This window comes from Pagrus pagrus (assembly GCF_965226575.1).
Source record: "Pagrus pagrus genome assembly, chromosome: 9".
Taxonomy (NCBI): Eukaryota; Metazoa; Chordata; class Actinopteri; order Spariformes; family Sparidae; genus Pagrus; species Pagrus pagrus.
In genome coordinates, this window is record NC_140193.1 from 34,226,834 (window position 1) to 34,247,218 (window position 20,385).

General features: G+C 40.5%; 1 protein-coding gene across 2 annotated transcripts in view; it reads left to right on the forward strand.

Moving 5' to 3' along the window:
- Positions 1-20,385, forward strand: part of mmadhcb (metabolism of cobalamin associated Db) — a 40,544-nt gene that overhangs the window by 14,512 nt on the left and 5,647 nt on the right. For both annotated transcript variants that reach the window (XM_084361441.1, XM_084361442.1), the window contains exons 6-7: positions 5,789-5,919; positions 18,752-18,838. In XM_084361441.1, the coding sequence (XP_084217567.1) occupies positions 5,789-5,919; positions 18,752-18,838 (218 nt within the window). The remainder of the gene's footprint in view (positions 1-5,788; positions 5,920-18,751; positions 18,839-20,385) is intronic.

The following is a 20,385-nucleotide window of genomic DNA, read 5'->3' on the forward strand; positions in this document are numbered from 1 at the left end:
TCTCTTGAAGGATGTCTGTTGATCTGGACGTCATGCCGGCCGGCTTTATAGCGAAGAGCTGATCCCTTGTATAAACAATGCGGCTGTGTAGTTGCTGTGCAACAATGGCTCCGCTGAATGAAAGAAGTACTTTCAGAGCAAAAATAAAGGCCAAAACTCTCTCAACCAGCATGTTTGGAGAGGGCACAGCTTAAGTAAAAAGCTAAAAACAAAAAGAGTCAAAATGATATATTAAATACAAGCATAAAAGCATAAGAAGAGTAAGTATGAAAGTATAAAAGTATGAAAACAAACAGGAGCGCCCGCAACAGGCTGCATGCAGGGTAGCGCATGCACACTAACACTAGTATATCTTTGGGAAGAAGATACTGAAACCAAAATCACTCCCGATAGCTGTTTGATTGGAGTGTGTATGAATAGCTGAGCACAGACATATTGAGTGCCTAGTGTGAATTAGTCCTAAAACCCTGAATTTTGAATAGGTTTTTGGTTAATTGCCTTAAATAAGGTCTGTGGTTAACTTAAGCTGAAAACATTTTCACGTTTTGCTCTGCGAAATAAAATATTTCATTTCATACACCACATTTGAATTATAAAGCATTTATGTATCTTTGAAAAGGCGGTTGCTAACAAGTGGCTAAATTAGACTACAGAAGTTGTCGTGGACTTTATACGCCACTATGCTGAAAACACGAGAGACTCATCTACTACTACTTAGTTGCAAACTAGTTTAACTCTAACTTTAGAACTTGTAGATTGATCAGTTTATAGTGAAGGACTTTTTACCTCTGGGGATCTTATTTATGCTTCAAAAATAATAAAAGTGGTATCATCAGTATCATAAACTTCCAATTTACACAAGTTCCAATTTTGTTGGAATTTGTTGATTCTTTTTAATAACTATAATTGACAGCATACACAATTTTTTTTGTATAATTTTTTTAATGGAAATTTCAATGGTATGTTGTTAGTAAAACATTAAATATTAAAAAAATATATGCCCACCTTGCCTGCGGGAGGTGGGAATAGGAATGGGGTCATTTATTTAGACTCGCTAATTTTGATGGAAAAGCGTTGTAACTAAAATTTTCTCCAAAACTGCACCAGGTTACAGGAACCTTTTCCAGTGTCACTCAAACAAATCTCAAAATAGAGTGCTCCATTACTGCACAATTTATGTACAAATGAATTCCAGTATCCACTTAACATGTTATAAGCTGTTATATTGAGTGACCTGTTGGTGAAATGAAGATGCTGTAATTTCAGGTTCCTCCTGTTAAGCATTTATTCAGTGTATACTGTTGTATCCGGGGCTCTTAACTGTGATAGGTATAAAAACAAGAAGTCTGCAATTTGCTGCAATCGACGTGTAACAGAAATAACAATTGGCTGCTCTGGTTCAGAAAACAGAGCCCCTGTGTTGTTATTTGTAAATTTTAACCCCCTGCTATAATGTTTTACTTTTCCAAAAGGAAAAGATACGGTCGTGGTCAAAAGTTTACACACTTGTAAAGAACATGTACAGTATATCGTGGCAATCTTGAAAATGCTTTGATAAACTCTAATTTTTCTGTGATGGAAAGAGTGGAATACTTTGTCACAAAAAACATTCATGAAGTTTGGTTCAGTTATGAATTTATCATAGGTTTTCTGAAAATATGACCAAATCTGCTGGGTCAAAAATATACATATGGTAATACTAATATTTGGTTAAATATCCCTTGGCTATTTTCACCTCTATTAGATGCTTTTGATAGCCATCAACAAGCTGAATTTTTAACCACTCCTCTTGACAGGATTGGTGAAGTTCAACTAAATTTGTTGGCTTCTTGGCACAGACTTGTTTTTTCAGCACAGTCCACCTGTTCTCAAAGGGGTTCAATTCAGGACTTGCAAAGATTGTTCCAAAACCTCAGTTCTAGCCTGATTGATCCATTCCTTTACCATTTCTGGTGTGTGTTTGGAATCATTGTCCCATTGGAACACCCAACTGCACTGAAGACCCAATCTTCTGCTGATGATTTTATGTTTTCCTGAAGAATTTTGAGTTAATCCTCCTTCTTAATTACTCCATTCACTTTCGTGACAGCAACAGATCCACTGGCAGCAAAACAGCACGTTACACTACCAGCACCATGCTTGACAGTAGGTATAGTGTTCTTGGGGTTAAAGGCCTCACCTTCTCGCCTCCAGACATATTGCTGCTCATTGTGGCCAAACAACTACATTTTTGTTTCATCTGACCACAGAGTTTTTCTCCAGAAGGATTTTTCTTTGTCCATGTGATCAGCAGCAAACTTTAGTCAAGCTTTAAGGTGCCGTGTCTGGAGCAAGGGATTCTTTCTTGCACGGCTGCCGCTCAGCCTACGTTGATGCAAAACACCTGTCTTCCAGCAGCTCCTAATTCAATTGCAGAATTGCTCTTCTGTGATTTTTGGTTGACTCTTGACCATCCTGACCAATTTTGTCTCAGCAGCAGGTGATAGTTTATGTTTTCTTCCTGACTGTGGCAGTGACATAACTGTGCCATGCACTTTATACTTACAGTTGTTTGTACAGTTGATCTTGGGACCTGTAACTGCTTTGAAATGGTTCCAAGTGACTTCCCTGACCTGTTCAAATCAATAACGTGCTCTTTCAGATCAATGCTGAGCTCCTTAGACTTTCCTATTGTAGTGTTCGTGGCTGTGTCTATCAATCGAGCCCTATTAAAATGGGCCCAGAAAAGCCATCAGCTGTTATCAATCAGAATCACTCAGAAGAAGTTAAGAGGCCATGCTACAAAGAAAATGTGATTCACACAGCTTTCTAAAATCACCAAAATTGATTGTTAATGTTACTGTTTGTGTATTTTGAGCCAGCAGATTTTTTCACAAAAACATTCATAAAGTCTGCTTTTACAGAAGTCTTCTGAAAAAAGTAGTATGTGTTCCTCTCATTCCATCACAGACAAATGAGAGCTGTAGAAATCATTGACACTGAAGACTGCCATGATATACAGGTGCATATCAAAAAATGAGAATATCATGGAAATTAAATTTAATTCAAAAAGTGAAACTTTAATATATTCTATATTCATTACACATAAAATGAAATATTTCAAGCCTTTTTTTTTGTTCTAATTTAGATGATTACGGCTTACAGCTCGTGATCGAAAATCCACTGTCCATGAAATATTACAAAATTACATTAAACCAAATTTAGAATAAAAGGGATTTATAATACAGAAATGACAACCTTCTGAAAAGTATGTGCATTTATGTATTCAATACTTGGTCGGGGCTCTGTGTTTCAAATTACTGCATCAATGTGGCGTGGCATGGAGGCGATCAGCCTGTGGCACTGCTGAGGTGTTATAGAAGCCCAGGTTTAGTAGCGGCCTTCAGCTCATCTGTATTGTTGGGTCTGGTCTCTCTCATCTTCCTCCAGTACGGTTCAGGTCAGGCAAGTTGGCTGGCCAATCAAGTACAGTAAATTACTATTATTAATTCAAGTGTATGTAAACTTTTGACCACAACTTTCAAAAGCTAAAGCCTTATCGTCAACTGGAGTGATGTCTCTGTCTTTGCTCAGTTTGTGCCTGCTTGTGCCTGTGTGGACTCAGACAGAGAGGCCCAACCAGTCTAGGCAGATGGCCGCTCACCATTGAGTCTGGTTTGGCGTCAAGGTTTCTGCCTGTTAAAAGAAAGTTTTTCTCCCAACTAGGGTTGTCACGATACCAGAATTTCAGTAGTCGATACCAATACCTGTGAATTTCCACGATTCTCGATACTAATTCGATACCACAATTTAAAAAAAAACAAAAGAACCCATGTACTTTTAAATTCACTAATTTATTGAAAACTGCTTCAAACTGTCAAGTATTTAACACCACTGTGCTTCAACATCTTTTTGCACAGAATTTAAATTGCAGTACCAGCTGCCAACTGCCAAAAGGTACTTTTAGTTTAAATAACATAAGGTAAGAGACTGTCAGACAGTATCTCATCATGTCACCTTACGTATAATGACGCAGACCGTACCGTTACATTACGTTAAACATCTACATGAGTGAGCAACTGAGCGAGAGTAGAAGCCTGCGTCCCAGCTGACTCTCATGCCCAAATGACAGAACGTAGGCATATTCGGGTTTACGTATGACGTGACACAACACTGATAGTAAACGGAAACTCACTCGAAACTCACTTGAATTCTCTAAACAAGTCGGGGTGCCTGTCTTTGAGGTGTTTGGCCATGTTTGACGTGCTTCCTCCTTTCGTTTGAAAACTTCTGAGGCACTGTTTGCATGTCGGCTTGTTTGAGTCTAGAATTGCTCCGTATTCATCCGCCTCGAATGCAAAATATTTCCACGCGCGACTCTTAGTACCTGTCTTGTCGACGAGCCGATGTGTTGTGCTTTCACTCTCACTTGCTGAAGCCATTTTTTCTAAGACGGCAGGTTTCCTTCTTCAGCACCGCTGACTGCTCTGTGCTGCTCACACGCGTATACTGCCCCCGTCAGTTCTGCCAAGAATCGACACGGCACGCCGAGTGAAAAATTGTATATTCGGTTCTGACGTTATCAGAAAAAAGCAAGTATCGTATTATTTTTTTCGTGTCGGCATCGAATTGGTACCGAAGTATCGGTTCTTGTGACAACCCTACTCCCAACTGTTGGGTCTCTATACAAATACTAATTAAAGAGTATGGTCTACCCTGCTTCATTTGGAAAGTATCCTTAGTAAGGGGGTCACGATTTCGTTTTTATATCGTAATTGATCGAAATTAATTCACAATCTCGAACTTCGAATTAAAAAATAGAATCGTCATGCGGCCACGCCCCCATGTCACGTCCGGTCGGCTTGCCAAGGGGAAAAAACACAGCCAGTCAAATGATAGCATAGTGTTACACTATTCCTGTTCGGCTCCCGGACCTTGGTTGGGAAGCACAGGGGAGATGATTTCCTCCAGGGCCGAAGTTTATGTTTACCTTCGGGGTGAACCCCCCTTTCACATGTTAAGCTGGTCGGGAAATAATACCAGGGAGCTTTGCTGTATCTTGAGGAGCCGTCGCCTTTATTCACAGCCAAACTGCAGCCTATACTGTACACTTTATTGCTGTCGCTACTACTGCTACTCCTTTCGCTTCTCCTTCCTCTCCCATTCATTCACTGTTCGCACGTACGCACGCTCCCTCACTCTCGCTCGCCCACTTACACCTTACGCACCTTATGTCCAACTGTTCAGAAATAGTTTAAGACACTTAGTTATTGTTACAGTATGTTGTTAATAAATGTTTCAAATTTGACAATGTAGTGTGGTACATTGCTAACAAAGGTCAGATATTATATTGCATAAAAGTCTAGTCTAAAAATGGCATAGCAACCTGTGCTTTAAAAAAACTAAATGTAAAAATCGAGAATCGAATCGAACCGTGACCTTAGAATCGAAAATTGAATCGAATCAAGGATTTGGAGAATCATGACACCCCTAATCCTTAGATAACTTTTGTTGTGAATTGGTGCTATACAAATATAGATTAACTCACTAAGGAAGAGTGAAAGCTCTCAGAAAGCATGGCCGTAAAGGACAGAAAAACTCAGTAAAACTCTCACACTGAGTTGAATTCAAACAAGTGCATTAGGTAAATAGGAGAAAATATTTAGTTCTTTCTTTCAGTTCGGGCTGGTGTCCCGTCCCGTGATCAGGCTTAAAACCAGCCAATTCTTGCATCTGTAATGGCTCTTATTGCTGGTAAGAAGCAGTGTTTCTGTCTGATGTGTATGTCTCCTGATAATGTGATGAACAGATTTCCAGTCCATGTTTCCTGATGCTCCAACTTCTGAAATGACGGTCGTCACAGTGACTCAAAAGACACAGAATGATATGACATCGTGGTGTGCTGATGTTGAGCAGGAGAGAGAGCAGATGCTTGACAAGGTGAGCTGCTAGAATATATCAAGTAGTAATGATGCTGCTGTAGAAAAGCTTTTTTTCCTTGTCTGGCAGTTCATACTGCTTGGTCAAAGTTATGCTTATATATACTGCATACAGGTGGGGTGGGGGTTGGTGGGCTCAGAGTAGGTTGTGTTAATAATACTTAAGATGATACTCAAAGGGATAAGAGGATAATGATGATATCAAGAAGAATAGCTGGACCTACAAGCAGATAATAGTTCAAGCACCTGATGCAACACTGTATAAAAGGTGCACCATCAGGAGGCCATCTCTGAGTAGGGCTTAGACACCTCATTTGATATCTGGTATAGCGGTATCATGCAAAATCTGCTCAACCCTGGAGTACAAGTACCATGGAGTCCAACCTTGCTCTAAAACTAATCTTAACAAATTATTTGGCACCTCATTCACAACTATTGAAGTGTAGGAGCTGTTCTCTGCAATAGACACCTTAAAGGTTAAAATAAAATTGTACCTATACAATTATGTTTCCTGTTAATGTTCACATTAGAAAGAACATAGTAGATACTTGGGTGTAACTCCAGTTCTGTGAGTGTGCACGTAGCCCTTGGACAGACTCCGCTTTTGGTTTACCCTCCTTGATGCTCCACCTCAGCACTTGAGAAAAAAATTTATGCGCTCATTACCCTGTCAGGGCATACCATCCGCTCCCTATAACACCCCAGTGCCAAGCTGGAGTGTTGCACAGGACACAAAGTGTGCAGATGTTCCTCTGTACAAAGAAAGAAACCTTCTAACAAATGACCATGAACCTCAGCCTGCTTACCATAAAAATACCTTGACAAGTGGGTAACTCGAACCTGTCTAAGCCATCATGATCTGCCGCAATTGTGGCTGCAATAACCCCCAGAGTGGATGCAGCCTGACCTTTCTTGAACAGCTCCTGTAGGAAATCCAGGATACACTGTAGGTAGCACAAATGTGGATTGAGGTCCTTGGCCTCACATCAGCCAGCAAAAAACCTGCCAACATTTAGAGTAAGTCGTGGAAGTGGATGGGGTACCCTGAATGGTCAGTACGACTGTGGGTGGAAGACACAGACTGCTAAAACCACATTCACATTACAGGATTTTAGTCTTGATTTTGCTGTTGTAGACGGTTTTTGGAGATAGCCGACAAAAAGATCACATCAGAGGCAGATCGTCTGAGCTCAGGAACAGCTTGCAGGTGTGCTGCTGACGTCTGCTTCTGATTCGCTGACAGGTCAGAGAGCCAGGAACGAGCTGCTGTCATCTGTAGTAGCTCTCTGAACATAATCAGAATACAGAATGAATGCACATGTACGATTTCTGAATTCACAATACATACACACAAGCATTCATTTTATTAAACCACTATACGGTCAGGCAGTCATATGTTTGTTAGTGCAAAAATAAACCTTGCTGCCCGCACATCCTAATCCACTCTGTCACCCATATTATTTTATTTTTCTTTCTGTTTTTTTTTTCGTTGCAAATCAGCACACAAACAACTTCGACTGTTTGGACCACGTCATTCCTGTGTCACGTCTTGCATGTTTGAGCTTGTAGTGTGTTACCCCATGTATCTGATAAGTCATGTAGTGTGAAAGTGGCAGTGTATGGAATCTTTAATTTTCTATATTACTCCACACAGCTACTCTTTTATCAATTAATACAAGCAGTAAGATGAATCTTAATTCCCCTTTTATTTAGAAAGTCCTCATGTGTTTTTGTGAAGGCTACAGTTATTTTCTGTACAAGTTCTAAAGTTGCATTTTCATACAGTCATTCCCCAGGCCCAGCACCAGAGAAATACTCTGTCACTCTCTGTCTTCTCTTTATACATCCATGGCAGTGTCCTAAAAATTATGAAAGCGCTTATTGGATGAAAAAATTAGTATGCGTCCCAGAGTGCAGGATGAGTCATCAACATTTTTTTATTGTTTTCTAGGGAATTACTAACTCCAAAATACTGTTAAGTGTCCTCAAAGTTACTTTTTTAAAGTAGAAAAACACAATAGACTAATAATATTAAATGTAAAAGCACTAAATGCTGACAAATGCCTAATAGATTAACAATAAAAATAAAATCTTTATTTCTTTCTTTCAAACCATCTGTCTTCTCTGGCCAAGATGTTTACACTGTTGTCCTCAAAGGAATGATTTTTCTCCTTCAGATGTAAGAGTTTCTCAGATGTTCCTGCGACAAAGGGGAATGACGATGTTGTTACGTTTTCTCGTCTCCTCCTCTCTGTGTCCTCTGGATCATTTAGTGGTTTTGTCAAAGGTCCAGTTTGAGTAACCACAGGTTTTAGGTGCTCCCCTGATGTGCTTCTGTTCCTTCTCCTTCCCCTCTGTCTTAGTGGGCACGGTCTCAGCCAGATAGTTTAAGGTTCTGATGAGCCCCAGCTTGTGCACCAGTGGCTAATGAGAGTTGAACAGCAAGAACTGATCTGTGTGTGTAGGTTTTCTGTACACCTCAATGTTGAGGCTTCTGTCTTCTTCTATGTGTACTGCACAGTCCAAGGGCAGACTGTCTCCTCTGACATCTTCCCGTGTTAACTTGATGTTGTTGTCCACAGCATTTACACTACTGTTCAAAAGTGTGGGGTCACCCAGACAATTTTATGTTTTCCATGAAACTCTTTTTTCATTATCTTTTTATTTATTTTGAACATTTCAGTAACATAACAGACAATCAAGGAAATAAGGAAAGAAAAAACAAACAGAACAAAACAACAAAACAAAACAGCAAATTAAATCAAATCAGTCCATGGTCACAGTTCACAGTTCATCCTTTGTGAATGTTATGTAAACATGCCAAACCCTATTATGATATGGTAGTGTCAGAGGTCCATAAGCGGTTCCCATATCCTTCGGAAAGCATCCCTCTTATTCTTTAGGGCGTATGTGGATTGTTCCAGTCTTAAAGTTTCATTTAAGATTTGTTTAAACAGATTAAATGATGGGGGCCTTTGTTGATTCCAATGGAGCAAGATGCATTTCTTTGCTATATAGGACATTATGATAATCCTCTTCCTGCGTGTGGCGTCCAGTGTCTTGTCCAATTCTGTACCAAAGAGGTACAGTGTTGGTGTAATGTCCAGCGGGGTTTTCACAACCTTAACAGTTAGATGATGTACCGCCTTCCAGAAATGTTTTAATTTCCTGCATTCCCAAAAAACATGCATAATTGACCCTTTATATGTTTTACAACGATGACATCTGGGTGATGAGTTAGGAAACATTTTACTTAAAAGAACTTGGGGCAGGATCAAGAAATAAGACTCAATAGTGACACGGCCGTTGCGGCCGTTAGGGTAACTGCAGCCATCAGCCAAGCCGACGAGGGAGCGCGCATGAACTCTTCACAGCAGTGCAGCTGATGCCTTATCCTCTACACACACAAGGCAGCCGGAAGGCCGGCTCACTGTGTGTAGCGACACACAAGTGCGGCAATTTACCGTTACGGTTGATGCCATCTGAAAGGCACAGGCGAAAGCAAAGACGGCATATTGGGGGACAGAAATATCGTCTAACAAACAAACCGTTAGCCTGTGGCTACAGCCAGCCGCTAACGTCACCTCCCGGATAACAGGTTGGGCTTTTGGTCCCATATATAAAGGGACATATTTCTAACTATTCGGTTTCAGACTAAAGGACCGTGGAAAATGTGCAGTCTCTAACTATTCAGTGTTACACAGCGGTGTAACATGTAACTTAGCGGTAAACATGTAACTTAGCGGCTAAGTTACATGTTTGCAGCTAACTCTACTTTGCAGGTAAGGTGACTCCCGAGTCCCCGGTGATCTCATATGATTTTCAAATCAAGCTCTAAACATGACCTGTAATGTTTTCTTACCTGGTTACTAGGAAATGAGCCATGAGCATCTGTTTTCAGTCCCAATTCAAGTTGAAGCTGCCTCCATGAGCCGAACGCGTATCCGATGTGTATTCAGGTGCCAGCCCAGTTTTGGTCGTAATTTCGTTTCGACTCACGACATGCCGCTGATAAAATCTTCTTTTTCTTCCTAGTATTAATTTTTAGTGGACTTTGTGTGGTAGTGGGTCGTTTGCTGGCCGTAGCAGAATCCATTACTACCCAAACATTAGCTTGATAGAGATAAAAGAGGTTAACATTTTGTTTATAGATTTAAAGAATGTTTTATCCAAGTAACAGGGCAGTGACTGAAATAAATAACTAAAACGGGGCAGAACATTCATTTTAATTACATTAATTTGTCCAAGAAATGAGATGGGGAGCATTTTCCAATGTTCTAATTCTTCCTTAACCTTTTTAAGCAATGGAATGTAATTTATGAGGTAAAGATCTTTAAGTTTTAGAGCCACATTCACCCCAAGATATTTAAAGCTGTTTTAAGCCCAGGTGAACAGTTAGATGGCCCTGAGTCTATTAGAAACTGATGAATTAATAAATAAAGCATTGGATTTTGTCAGATTGATTTTATAGCCTGATGTTGTTCCAAATTTAGTGTAAAGGTCTAATACTGCTGGGATTGATCACTCGGGGCTGGTTAAGTATAGGATTATATCATCAGCATATAGTGAAATTTTGTTCTTTGTTTATATATATTATATTATAATATATGGTATATTGATACCAGCAATCTCTTCATTAGCCCGTATGGCTTCTGCGAGTGGTTCAATTGCCAAGTTAAATAAAAATGGAGATAAAGGGCACCCCTGCCGGCAGCCTCTAAACAAATCAAATTTTTCAGTGAGTGTACCATTTATACATATTTGGGCTTGTGGATTGCTATACATAGTTCTGACCCACCCAATACATATTTCTTCAAGGTTAAATTTCTTGGCAAGAACTCCCCGAGAACGGCAAACAAATATGACCACTCGACCCTATCAAACGCTTTTTCTGCGTCAAGCGAAAGTAGTAGGGCTGTTCTGTTGTGTAGGGCCGGTCAATTATATTTAATAGCCTCCGGATATTGTCAGATGCATAGCGTGCCTTCACAAAGCCGGACTGGTCGGGATTAATAATCTGGGGCAACAGGTCTTCCAGCCTGCGTGCAATTAATTTTGATAATATCTCAAAGTCAACTGGAAGTAATGAAATTGGGCAAAATGATGCGCATTCAGCAGCATCCTTGTCCTTATTGTGTATTAATGATATTATTGCTGTCTTCATAGTGTCAGTAAGAGCGCCATTTTCAAAAAAATCTGTAACCATGGGCATAAAAAGTGGCTTGATTTGCACCCAGAAAGCCTTATAGAATTCTACAGAATATCCGTCTAAACCTGGAGTTTTTCCGGAGGGCATTGACTTGATTGCTTGTAGCACCTCCTCTGGGGTGAATGGAGAACTCAGCTGCTCCTTTTCGTGCTCTGAGATAGCAGGTAGGGATACTCTTTCCAAAAATCTGTGGATATCCGTTTCGGAGGGATTTTCTGACGCGTAAAGCTGTGTATAAAAATCAAGAAATGAGGACTTAATTGATTGTGTATCATATTTCAACTGGCCTGCCACATTATGTGTACACTTTATTGTGTTTCCTGCATGTTCTTTTTTGAGTTGATAGGCTAGAAGTCTACTTGGCTTGTTACCATATTCATGATATTGCTGTCTGGTAAAGAACAAAAGTTTTTTCATATGCTCTGTTTGAATGAGATTAAGATTAGTTCTGGCTGCATTTAGTTTTCTCAAGTGTTCCTCTGTAGGAGATTGTTTATGGCATTGTTCCAAATTGATTAACTCTTTCTTAAGTTGTTCTGTTTGTTTAAAAATAGATTTTTTGCAGATGTGTAAGAGATCAACTGGCCCTTAATTACTGCTTTAGCTGCATCCCACATCACTGCCGGAGTAACAGGGGAGGACGCATTATCTTGTCTGTACTGCTCTAACCATTTTCTAATATTATTACAAGCTTCAAAGTCTGTGAGGAGTGAGGCATTAAATCTCCATTGTTTGGTTTGATTTGTCTGCTGGGGAAGGGATAACCGCAGGTAGACTGGGGAGTGGTCTGATATAAGAATGGGCCCTATATCATATGAAACTATGGATGAGAGATGATCCTGAGGTAAAAAAATAAAAATTAAAAAAAAAGTCTAATCGTGAGTATGATTTGCCGAATAGAAAGTGTACTCTGTCCTTGTAGGATTAAGTTCTCTCCAGACATCGACCAGGCCTACATCAGCCGAGGCTAACCTCACAGTCTTCGAAGCATTGGGGTAAGACAGTGTGGTTGAGGATTTTTCTAAGTTACTTTCCATATAACAATTGAAATCTCCGGCAACTATTCCAAAGTCTGTACTATATTGATTAAATAGGGTGATCATATCCATCATGAATTTAGGGTTATCCTCGTTTGGTGCATATACGTTCAGCGATGTCAGTTCTTGTCCATATAGCATCCCCCGAATTAGTGTCCGCCCTCATAGTCGCTATTTTGCTCCTTAAATATAAAAGGCAATTTTTTATAAATAACTATTGCTGTTCCCCTTTTATTGCTGGAAATAAGCCTGCCCGACCCAATCTCTAAAGTTTTTTGTGCTCCTCATTGGACAAATGAGTTTCCTGAAGGAAAGCTATGCCTGCTTTTTCCTTTTTTAAGAATGTAAGAACTTTCTTCTGCTTAATTGGGTGGCCAAGGCCTCTGACATTAAAAGTTATTACATTAAGTGTACTAGACGTACTGAGTTTTGCATGTTGTATTGGTTTCGTGTGACCATGATACAGTAAAAGTAAAGGGAAAAACAATATAAGACTAACAGACTAATAAAAAAAATTTTAACATAAGTAGAGCATCAAAAACGAAAGTATTCAGCCATTAGTATTATTTAAAACACAACTTGAAACAGATTTTGATTAATAACAAGGTTCGTAGAGCCTATACACCTGCTGCTCGCATCCCATCTTAATACCATTGCTCTCTTCTATTTACCATGCTAAAAAAGTATCATGTCCAAAATGAAGGGACAGTCATATACAGAGACTGCAAGTGTTGACGGAAAATAAATAAATAAAATAGAATAAAATAAAAATAAAACAAGTTTTGCACTGTCTGTTTGATAGTAACCAGTATGTGCCTGCTGTTAATTGTTCATATTTCCCACTGTCGTTGAGCAAATTGGCTTAAGTGGCCACCACTAAGCCCGGTGATGAGCCTATTTGCCTGCACACAAGTTAGTGCACTCACCCCTCTCCATGTATGAGAAGCGATTCAAACCTGGTCATGTGTAGGCTATTTGGCGTAGATTTTATGGTAGAATTCCTCAGCCTCTTGTGGGGAGGAAAACATCTGGATCTTCCCGTTGTGTAGCACTCTCAGCCTGCACGGTTGGAGGTAAAATCCTCGGAAGGTCCCTATGTCATATCGGGCCGATATTTGCGTTTTTTACGCGTATCTGCATCGGCCGATTCGCGCGTGGGTCCGACGATGTTTTTTTCCGCGGCATGATTTACAGACAGGCATCCACGGGCAGCTCTGTGTTGCCGGAAGACTCTGCAGCACATGCAGACGCGTTACCCCTCCCCCACTGGAAGAGTGGTGAAAGCAGCATTGCTGCTGCTTCAGAACAACGGTAAGTTTTAAACTTTCAATTAGCCTCTAACTGTTAAACTTAGTTGAAATATTAGTAATGAAGTAATATTAGTAGTAATGTCAAAGTTGTCAATTCAGTTCCATGGTGTTTGTAGGAGTTTAAATCAGCGAACGCCGGGCTGAGATGCGTGTCGTGTGTGTGTGTGTCTGTGTGTCTCCCTCAGCAGAGCAGAGTGGAGCAGCCATTGCGGGGCTATCAGAGGTCTTTAGCGTGTGCTAGAAGAACTTTAATGATGAGAGAAATGTTTTATATGTAGTACTAGTTTGTGTCAGTGTTTCGTGAAAACGTGTTTAGAGCCGTTTGCTGCCGTTATCAATCCAGCGGTGGAGTTTTCAGTCAGCGTCAGCTCAGCTGACGTGTGTGTGTGTGTGTGTTGAGGGGGCGCGTCTCACTGGGGAGGAGCAGCCATCACATCGATGAGAGATTTAACTGAAACTATGAGAGAAATGTTTTGTACATGGTTGAATATTTATTCCTTTTAAAGTTGATAATACCGTTTAAAACTTAACTGACATCACACTTATTTTCCTGCTGATTTATGTTCTGGTGTTGCCAAACCTGACAGCATAGTAGCCTAAGACATGATCACTATTTTGTGCAGAAAAAATGAATTATACCTGTCTTATCAGCAAGCAATGCATCATCAAGGCTGTGTTGTAGATATTGATGAAAGGGTGATGATATGGGTGATATGACTGTAAGATGATGCCAAAAATATTGATACTAATCTGTGTTTTTATTTATTCTTCATACAGATGGCTGAACGCAAGAGCTCAGTGTGGCAACATTTTATTGAGCCCACTTCAGGGAAGGCTAGGTGTGTCATCTGTAATTCATTGGTGAGCATGGGGGCTGAAAAAGGAAAGGCTAAAAATACCTCAAATATGTGGAGCCACCTGAAACGTCACCACCTTGAGGCCTACAATGAAGCAGTTAAAGAAAGGGACGAAAGAGCAGCAACTTCTGCTTCTGCTTCTTCTTCTTCAGCCAGTTCCACACAGCCTACTGTTGTACAGATGTTTGATGCCCAAAGGAAATGGCCTAATTCTGACACCAGGTCCAAAAAAGTGGATCTTGCCATAGTTGAGATGATTGCCACAGACAATCAGCCATTTACAGTTGTCTCTGGTGTTGGTTTTAAAAGGTTGGTGGCACTGCTGGAGCCCAGATACTCCCTTAAAACTGAAAAGTATTATCGCACTGACCTTTTTGAAGATGTACACACTAAGGTAGAGAACAAAATCAAGGAGTTGGTCACGTTGGACAGTCCTTATTTGGCATTTACAACGGACTGTTGGTCTGGGGAGACGGAATCCCTAATGAGCCTGACCTGTCATTTCATTGACAAAGATTGGCAACGGAAACAAATTGTCCTCAATGTAAAAGCCATGTATTGCTCTCACACAGGTGAATACATTAGCGATATGTTCCTCAGTCTGCTGAAACATTGGGACATCGACACAGAGAGAGTTGTGCTTGTGCTTCGTGATAGTGGTGCCAACATGATCAAAGGGATGAGGCTTGCCGAAGTACCTGATCTCAGCTGCAGTGCTCACACACTTCAGCTGGTGGTTAATGATGGGATCAACAGCCAGCGAGCAGTGGCAGACATCATTGCCAAATTGAAATCTTCAGCTACCCACTTTAACCATTCAGTGCTGGCCAAACAGCGTTTGCGGAAAATTCAAAAAGAGCTTGACCTCCCCCAGCACAGAATAATCCAGTCGGTGCCAACACGCTGGAACTCCACACTTCACATGCTGGAGCAGAAGCGAGCACTTAATGTATATTCAGGGGAACATGGAAAAATGTCTGTCTTAACAGCAGATCAGTGGGCTCTTGTGGACAATCTGATTGCCACACTGCTAGGTCCTTGCAACACTGCTAGATCCTCGTTACAAAGGTCATGCCTTGGCTCCTGGCACCCTGAGCAGCGCAAAGGACTGGATAAAGGAAGAGCATGCCACTCTGTCTGAGGCTGAAAAACAGAAAACGGCAGAAGATCAAGGAGGCCAAGATCCAAAACGGAGAAGGGCAGAGGAACAAGAGGAGGAAGTCACTGGTCCATCTGACATGCTAGAACAGATGTATGGCAAACTTCTTGGGGCACATGAACCAACCCCAGAGGAGACTGATGAGGAGGAGCAGCAGTTCACGCTGCAGCTTGATCAATACTTGAGGGAGCCACTGATGGCAGACAGGTCACTGTGGCAGACAGGCCAGTCACTTGAATGGTGGAGGCAGAATGCATCCAGATTGTACCTTCTTGCTCCACTTGCCAGAAAATTTCTCAGTCCACCCCCCTCCTCTGTTCCCAGTGAGAGGGTATTCAGTGAGGTCAGCCAGATATATGAGAAGAAGAGGTCCAGGCTGACAGGAGAAAATGCAGAGCGCCTCTGTTTCCTCCATTATGACCTACAGCTCCTAAACTGGGATTATTAAGAACTTTCAGTGAGGGGTGTGTGGAGTAACTAAAGAGTATTAGAAGTGGACCAAAGTGCATATTATGCACAATTCTTTTTACATTGTTTTTTTTTTTTTGTTGTATTGCTGTTTACACTTTCCTTATCTTAGGAGAGCCATTTGCACTTTAACATTAAGTATTGTGCAGTGTGCACACTATGCTGCTTGTTCGTTACTGTGTGCAATACTTCAGTTGTTTTAATTATGCTTAAATATTTGTTTTATTTTATTTCATACTTGAGTAATTGAGTTCATGTGAAAGTTTGTGTGGTTAACTTGAACAAAGCTGTTGAATTCTGTGGACAATAGGTGTTTTATTTATCCTTAAGTTAAAATATTTGTTTTATTTTATTTTACTATTTATCTATTTAATTTTACTGTTCAATAAATGTTTGTTTAAACTTGAGACCTGTTATCATTGTGTCATTTTTTTTAATGTAAATTGAGGGAGCAAAAGCAGTATCGGCCCCAAAAATAGGCCTAAGAAAATCGGCAGTCCATAATCGGTCATCGGCTAAGGGTGATGGAAAGAAATCAGTATCGGCATCGGCCCTAAAAAAAACCATATCGTTCGATCCCTAGTGCCCAGCCACTGGGGTATCGTATCGTTTATAAAGTCCAAAAGAGGATGCTTACCCTCAGCTCCCTCCTTAAGACCAAACGGCCGGATATTTTTCCACCTCCCACGGTTTTCCAAGTCCTCTTTTTTAGTATGTATTTCTGATTAATTCAATGTTATCTTCATTGAAAAAAACAGAAATGTCCCTATTTTTGAAAGAAAAGCACTAAGTGACCCCAAACTTGAATGGCAGTGTATATGTTCTGTGAAGGCTTCCACTTCCCTTGCTTGATTTTGACCCAGGTGTCGTCCACATACCTGAACCAGTGGCTTGGAGCAGTTCCTGTGAAGGTAATCAAGGCTCTGCTCTCAACTTCTTCCATGTAGAGGTTGTCCACTATTGGGGACACCGGTGAGCCCATGACACAGCCATGCTTCTGTCTGTAAAAGCCTTCACTGTACTGGAAGTAGGTGGTCATCAGACAGAGGTCAAGTAATTAACATGCAGCTTCCACAGTCTAGCAAAGCCTGGAAACAAAGGAAAAGTGTGCCTACCCCAGCAGTCAAGCAAGGCACACCTGGTTGTTACATTTCTCTGGATTAAAAACTTTTTTTTCCCATTGGCTGAAAGTGTACTTGAACGCACGCTGTAGTTCCAGCGCGAAAATCATGATGTCTGGAGACTTTTAAGTACAGCTGCATGCCTGCAACTCGCCACATTGCTGGAAGCACTAGCTTTCTCCTGTGCAGCAGTTACTCAAAGGGAGCACCCAAACATCTGGATTTTACCTTCGCTTAAGCCACAGGTTTCAACATCTCTGGACGAGCTTTGTGTTTACTAAATACGTTCCGAAGCCAGAGGAGATGTGGCGTAATCCAGCCTCTTATCCCTGCAGAAGTGACAATTCTCCCTCAAGAAAAAACAGACTGGTGCCGAACCCCCTTTTCCTCGTCCATGTCAAATCTGCTGTTTCTGCGGACGGACACACTCAAATCGAATGCAATCAAAAGTGAGGTTTAATTAAATGCCTGGGCAGATCCTATATATTGCTACATGCTTGTAGCTATTGTACATGCTTGAAAGCTGCATGTATTTGAGTTTTGTGGACAGCCGAGTCCACTTTGCTGCTGTTTTATGCTGTGAAACATTGTAATTGCTGTTTGCCTTGTCTTTGTGCTCATATGATTTTAAGGGCACGTGGTAAGATGACAGGTGCGGTTCAACCATTGTTTCATTCGAGTCTTGCGGTCACCTTCTGACCAGCCCCTGGTGTGACGTACACGTCCCCCATCTTGAGCTCTTGGATGATGTGATCTTGCTCACGTCTGCCCTCTCTCTGTCTCTCTCTCTCTGTCTCTCTCTATCGCTCTCTGTCTCTCTCTCATATTCACACGCACATTGAAGTATTATTGATCAATTTTGCTAATGATAAATAAATTCTGTTATTGTACAGAACACTTTCCTGTCATTATTTGTGCATGTGTATTGTGGTAACAACTGGTTGTGAAGGTCAGTGCTTGGATTAATTTCCTTCACTGTTCCTTTAATGTTAAATATTATATAAATATTTTACATTTTAACATGAACATCTTTCATTTCAGACTGTTTTCTTGTTTGGTTATTGGTCCTTGATTCCAAGGTCGTTCCCTATAATTATTAATTTATATTCATAGATATTTTAATTAATTACTAATTGTAATTATTCATTGCCAATAACCAAACCTGCCCTACCAGTGTACCCAACAGCTTGCTACTCCCTCACAATGAAGGGGGGCCCAATAATGGCTTAACCAAATATTGACTTGCTTTCTTGTCTCCACAATAGTGGAAAGAGCAGGAGAGCAGAATTAATGTTATTCAATGTATTCCCATAATTTCATCAGAAATGCATTAAATAAAGCTAATGAGATACTAATAATGCCATGTCTCCCTATTGTCAGTGGTGAGAGTGTGCAGGTATTGTGTGTGTGTGTACGTGTGTCTGTGTGTGTGTGCGCGTGTGTGTAGTAAGGAAGGTGGGAGGGACGGGCTTTCTTTGTTATTGTTTGATCTTTTATGTGTAAAACACTTTGTGCTGCACGCCTGTGTATGAAAAGTGCTATATAAATAAAGTTTTGATTTGATTTGAATAAGAGGACTTGTTGACAATATCAAATCAGTAAATCATCAGTGAAACACAATTACTAATAGTGAAGACACTGACTAAGACTAAGTTGTTCCCCTGCTGTACAGTTTGTTGATGGAGCCAAGGAGGTCTGCTACGCCCTGCAGAAAGAAGGATTCTGGGCTGACTTTATTGAACCATCTTCAGGCTTGGGGGTAAGATACCACAATCATTACTGTAGGGGTGACATATAGTTAAGGAAGGGGTTTGATAGCGTTTTATTGAATCTGAATCCAGTTCCAAATACGTTTATCAAATTTGATCCCCTCATCTATTCTTTTTAGGTAGTTTGTTTGGTGGAATTAAGACCTCTTTAAGACAGTTAAAAATAATTGTTTTTATGTTCACTCAGATCAAACCTAAACTACAGAGATCTCACCACATATTTAGTCACTGACATGCACTAACCACCATTAGAAACTGAACTCTAACTTTAGCTATGAGGGAAAAAGGTGATCCTCAATTATTGTCTTTTATATGTTTCTGTGACTTGTGTATCCACAAGGTTTAAATGAAGGCAGTCAGCCATGTTGAGTCAATCAGTCTTGTTTACACCTGTGTTGCTGAATCAGCACAATGTTTGTCAGTCCATCCAGGAATTTATTGGCTTTTTATGGGATTGTTCCAGCAGGAGAAGCTGGAAATGCAGTTCTACCAAGGGTTAGGCTTAGGAACAATCACAGTCGGTCTGCGCCGCTGTTCTGTGTAGTTGCATATCTGGGCAGTAGCACATCAGGCTACGGTATAGACTAGTAAGGCATGCATCTATGCAGAGCCTATACTGTAGATAGACGCAGAAACATGAATCAAGCTTTACTTGACAATGCAACAAATTGCATTTTAATGAGGGGACAAGCTACAGACTACAGTCCAATTCCAATGTCCCATTTAAGGTCTTGAGGCTTGAACCCTCAGACATAGTTGACGTCACCTAATAAGTGTTTTAGTGAAGTTGCAAGGGCCTGAAATGGTATAAATATAAATGGGACAGTATTTTGCAACATTTCACTTTAACTTGTGGACATTTTATTTTACATATTGAAATATATACAGTAATGTTTATAAATCTGAAACCGCTAGTCAAAATAATATTTTTAATTTGTTTCAAATGTAATACTATTTTTTCATTATAAATGATAATACCAGCATTACAGTTTGAGTGAAAAGTTGAATCTTTCAAAAATGTCAATGAATTTCTAAATATCGTTGTATTTGGTATGCCCCCCTTTGGCTTTAATCACAACATGCGCTCGAGCTGGCGTGGAGTCCACAAGTTTTTGCAACAAAAAAAACAAAAAAGGTCTGGAAGGAGCCTTCATGCACTTGATGGTTTTCCCAGTGGGACAGCCCAAATCCCTTACACTCCATGATGCACCTTAAAGTCAGTTTGTGTGGACATTGGGATGAGGCATTCAAAGTCTACATGTCTTCCAGATCTACCTTAATCTAGAGGTGGCATGGATGCATTGAGAACCCTTTGAAAAATGTGAACAGATGCAACTCGATGTTAAGAGCCATGTTTCCGTGGTAATTTCCACCAACCAGGGGGTTCAGTTTTTCTGGTTTTGTTTCACACCCGAACAGGTATTTTTGCTTTTCCACCAGCAAAAGTTCCAGATAGTACATTACCCTTCTGTTGATGTACCAACACGCTTTATGATACTAAAGGGGCGGTTAAAACACTGCTGACCATTGATTGTTC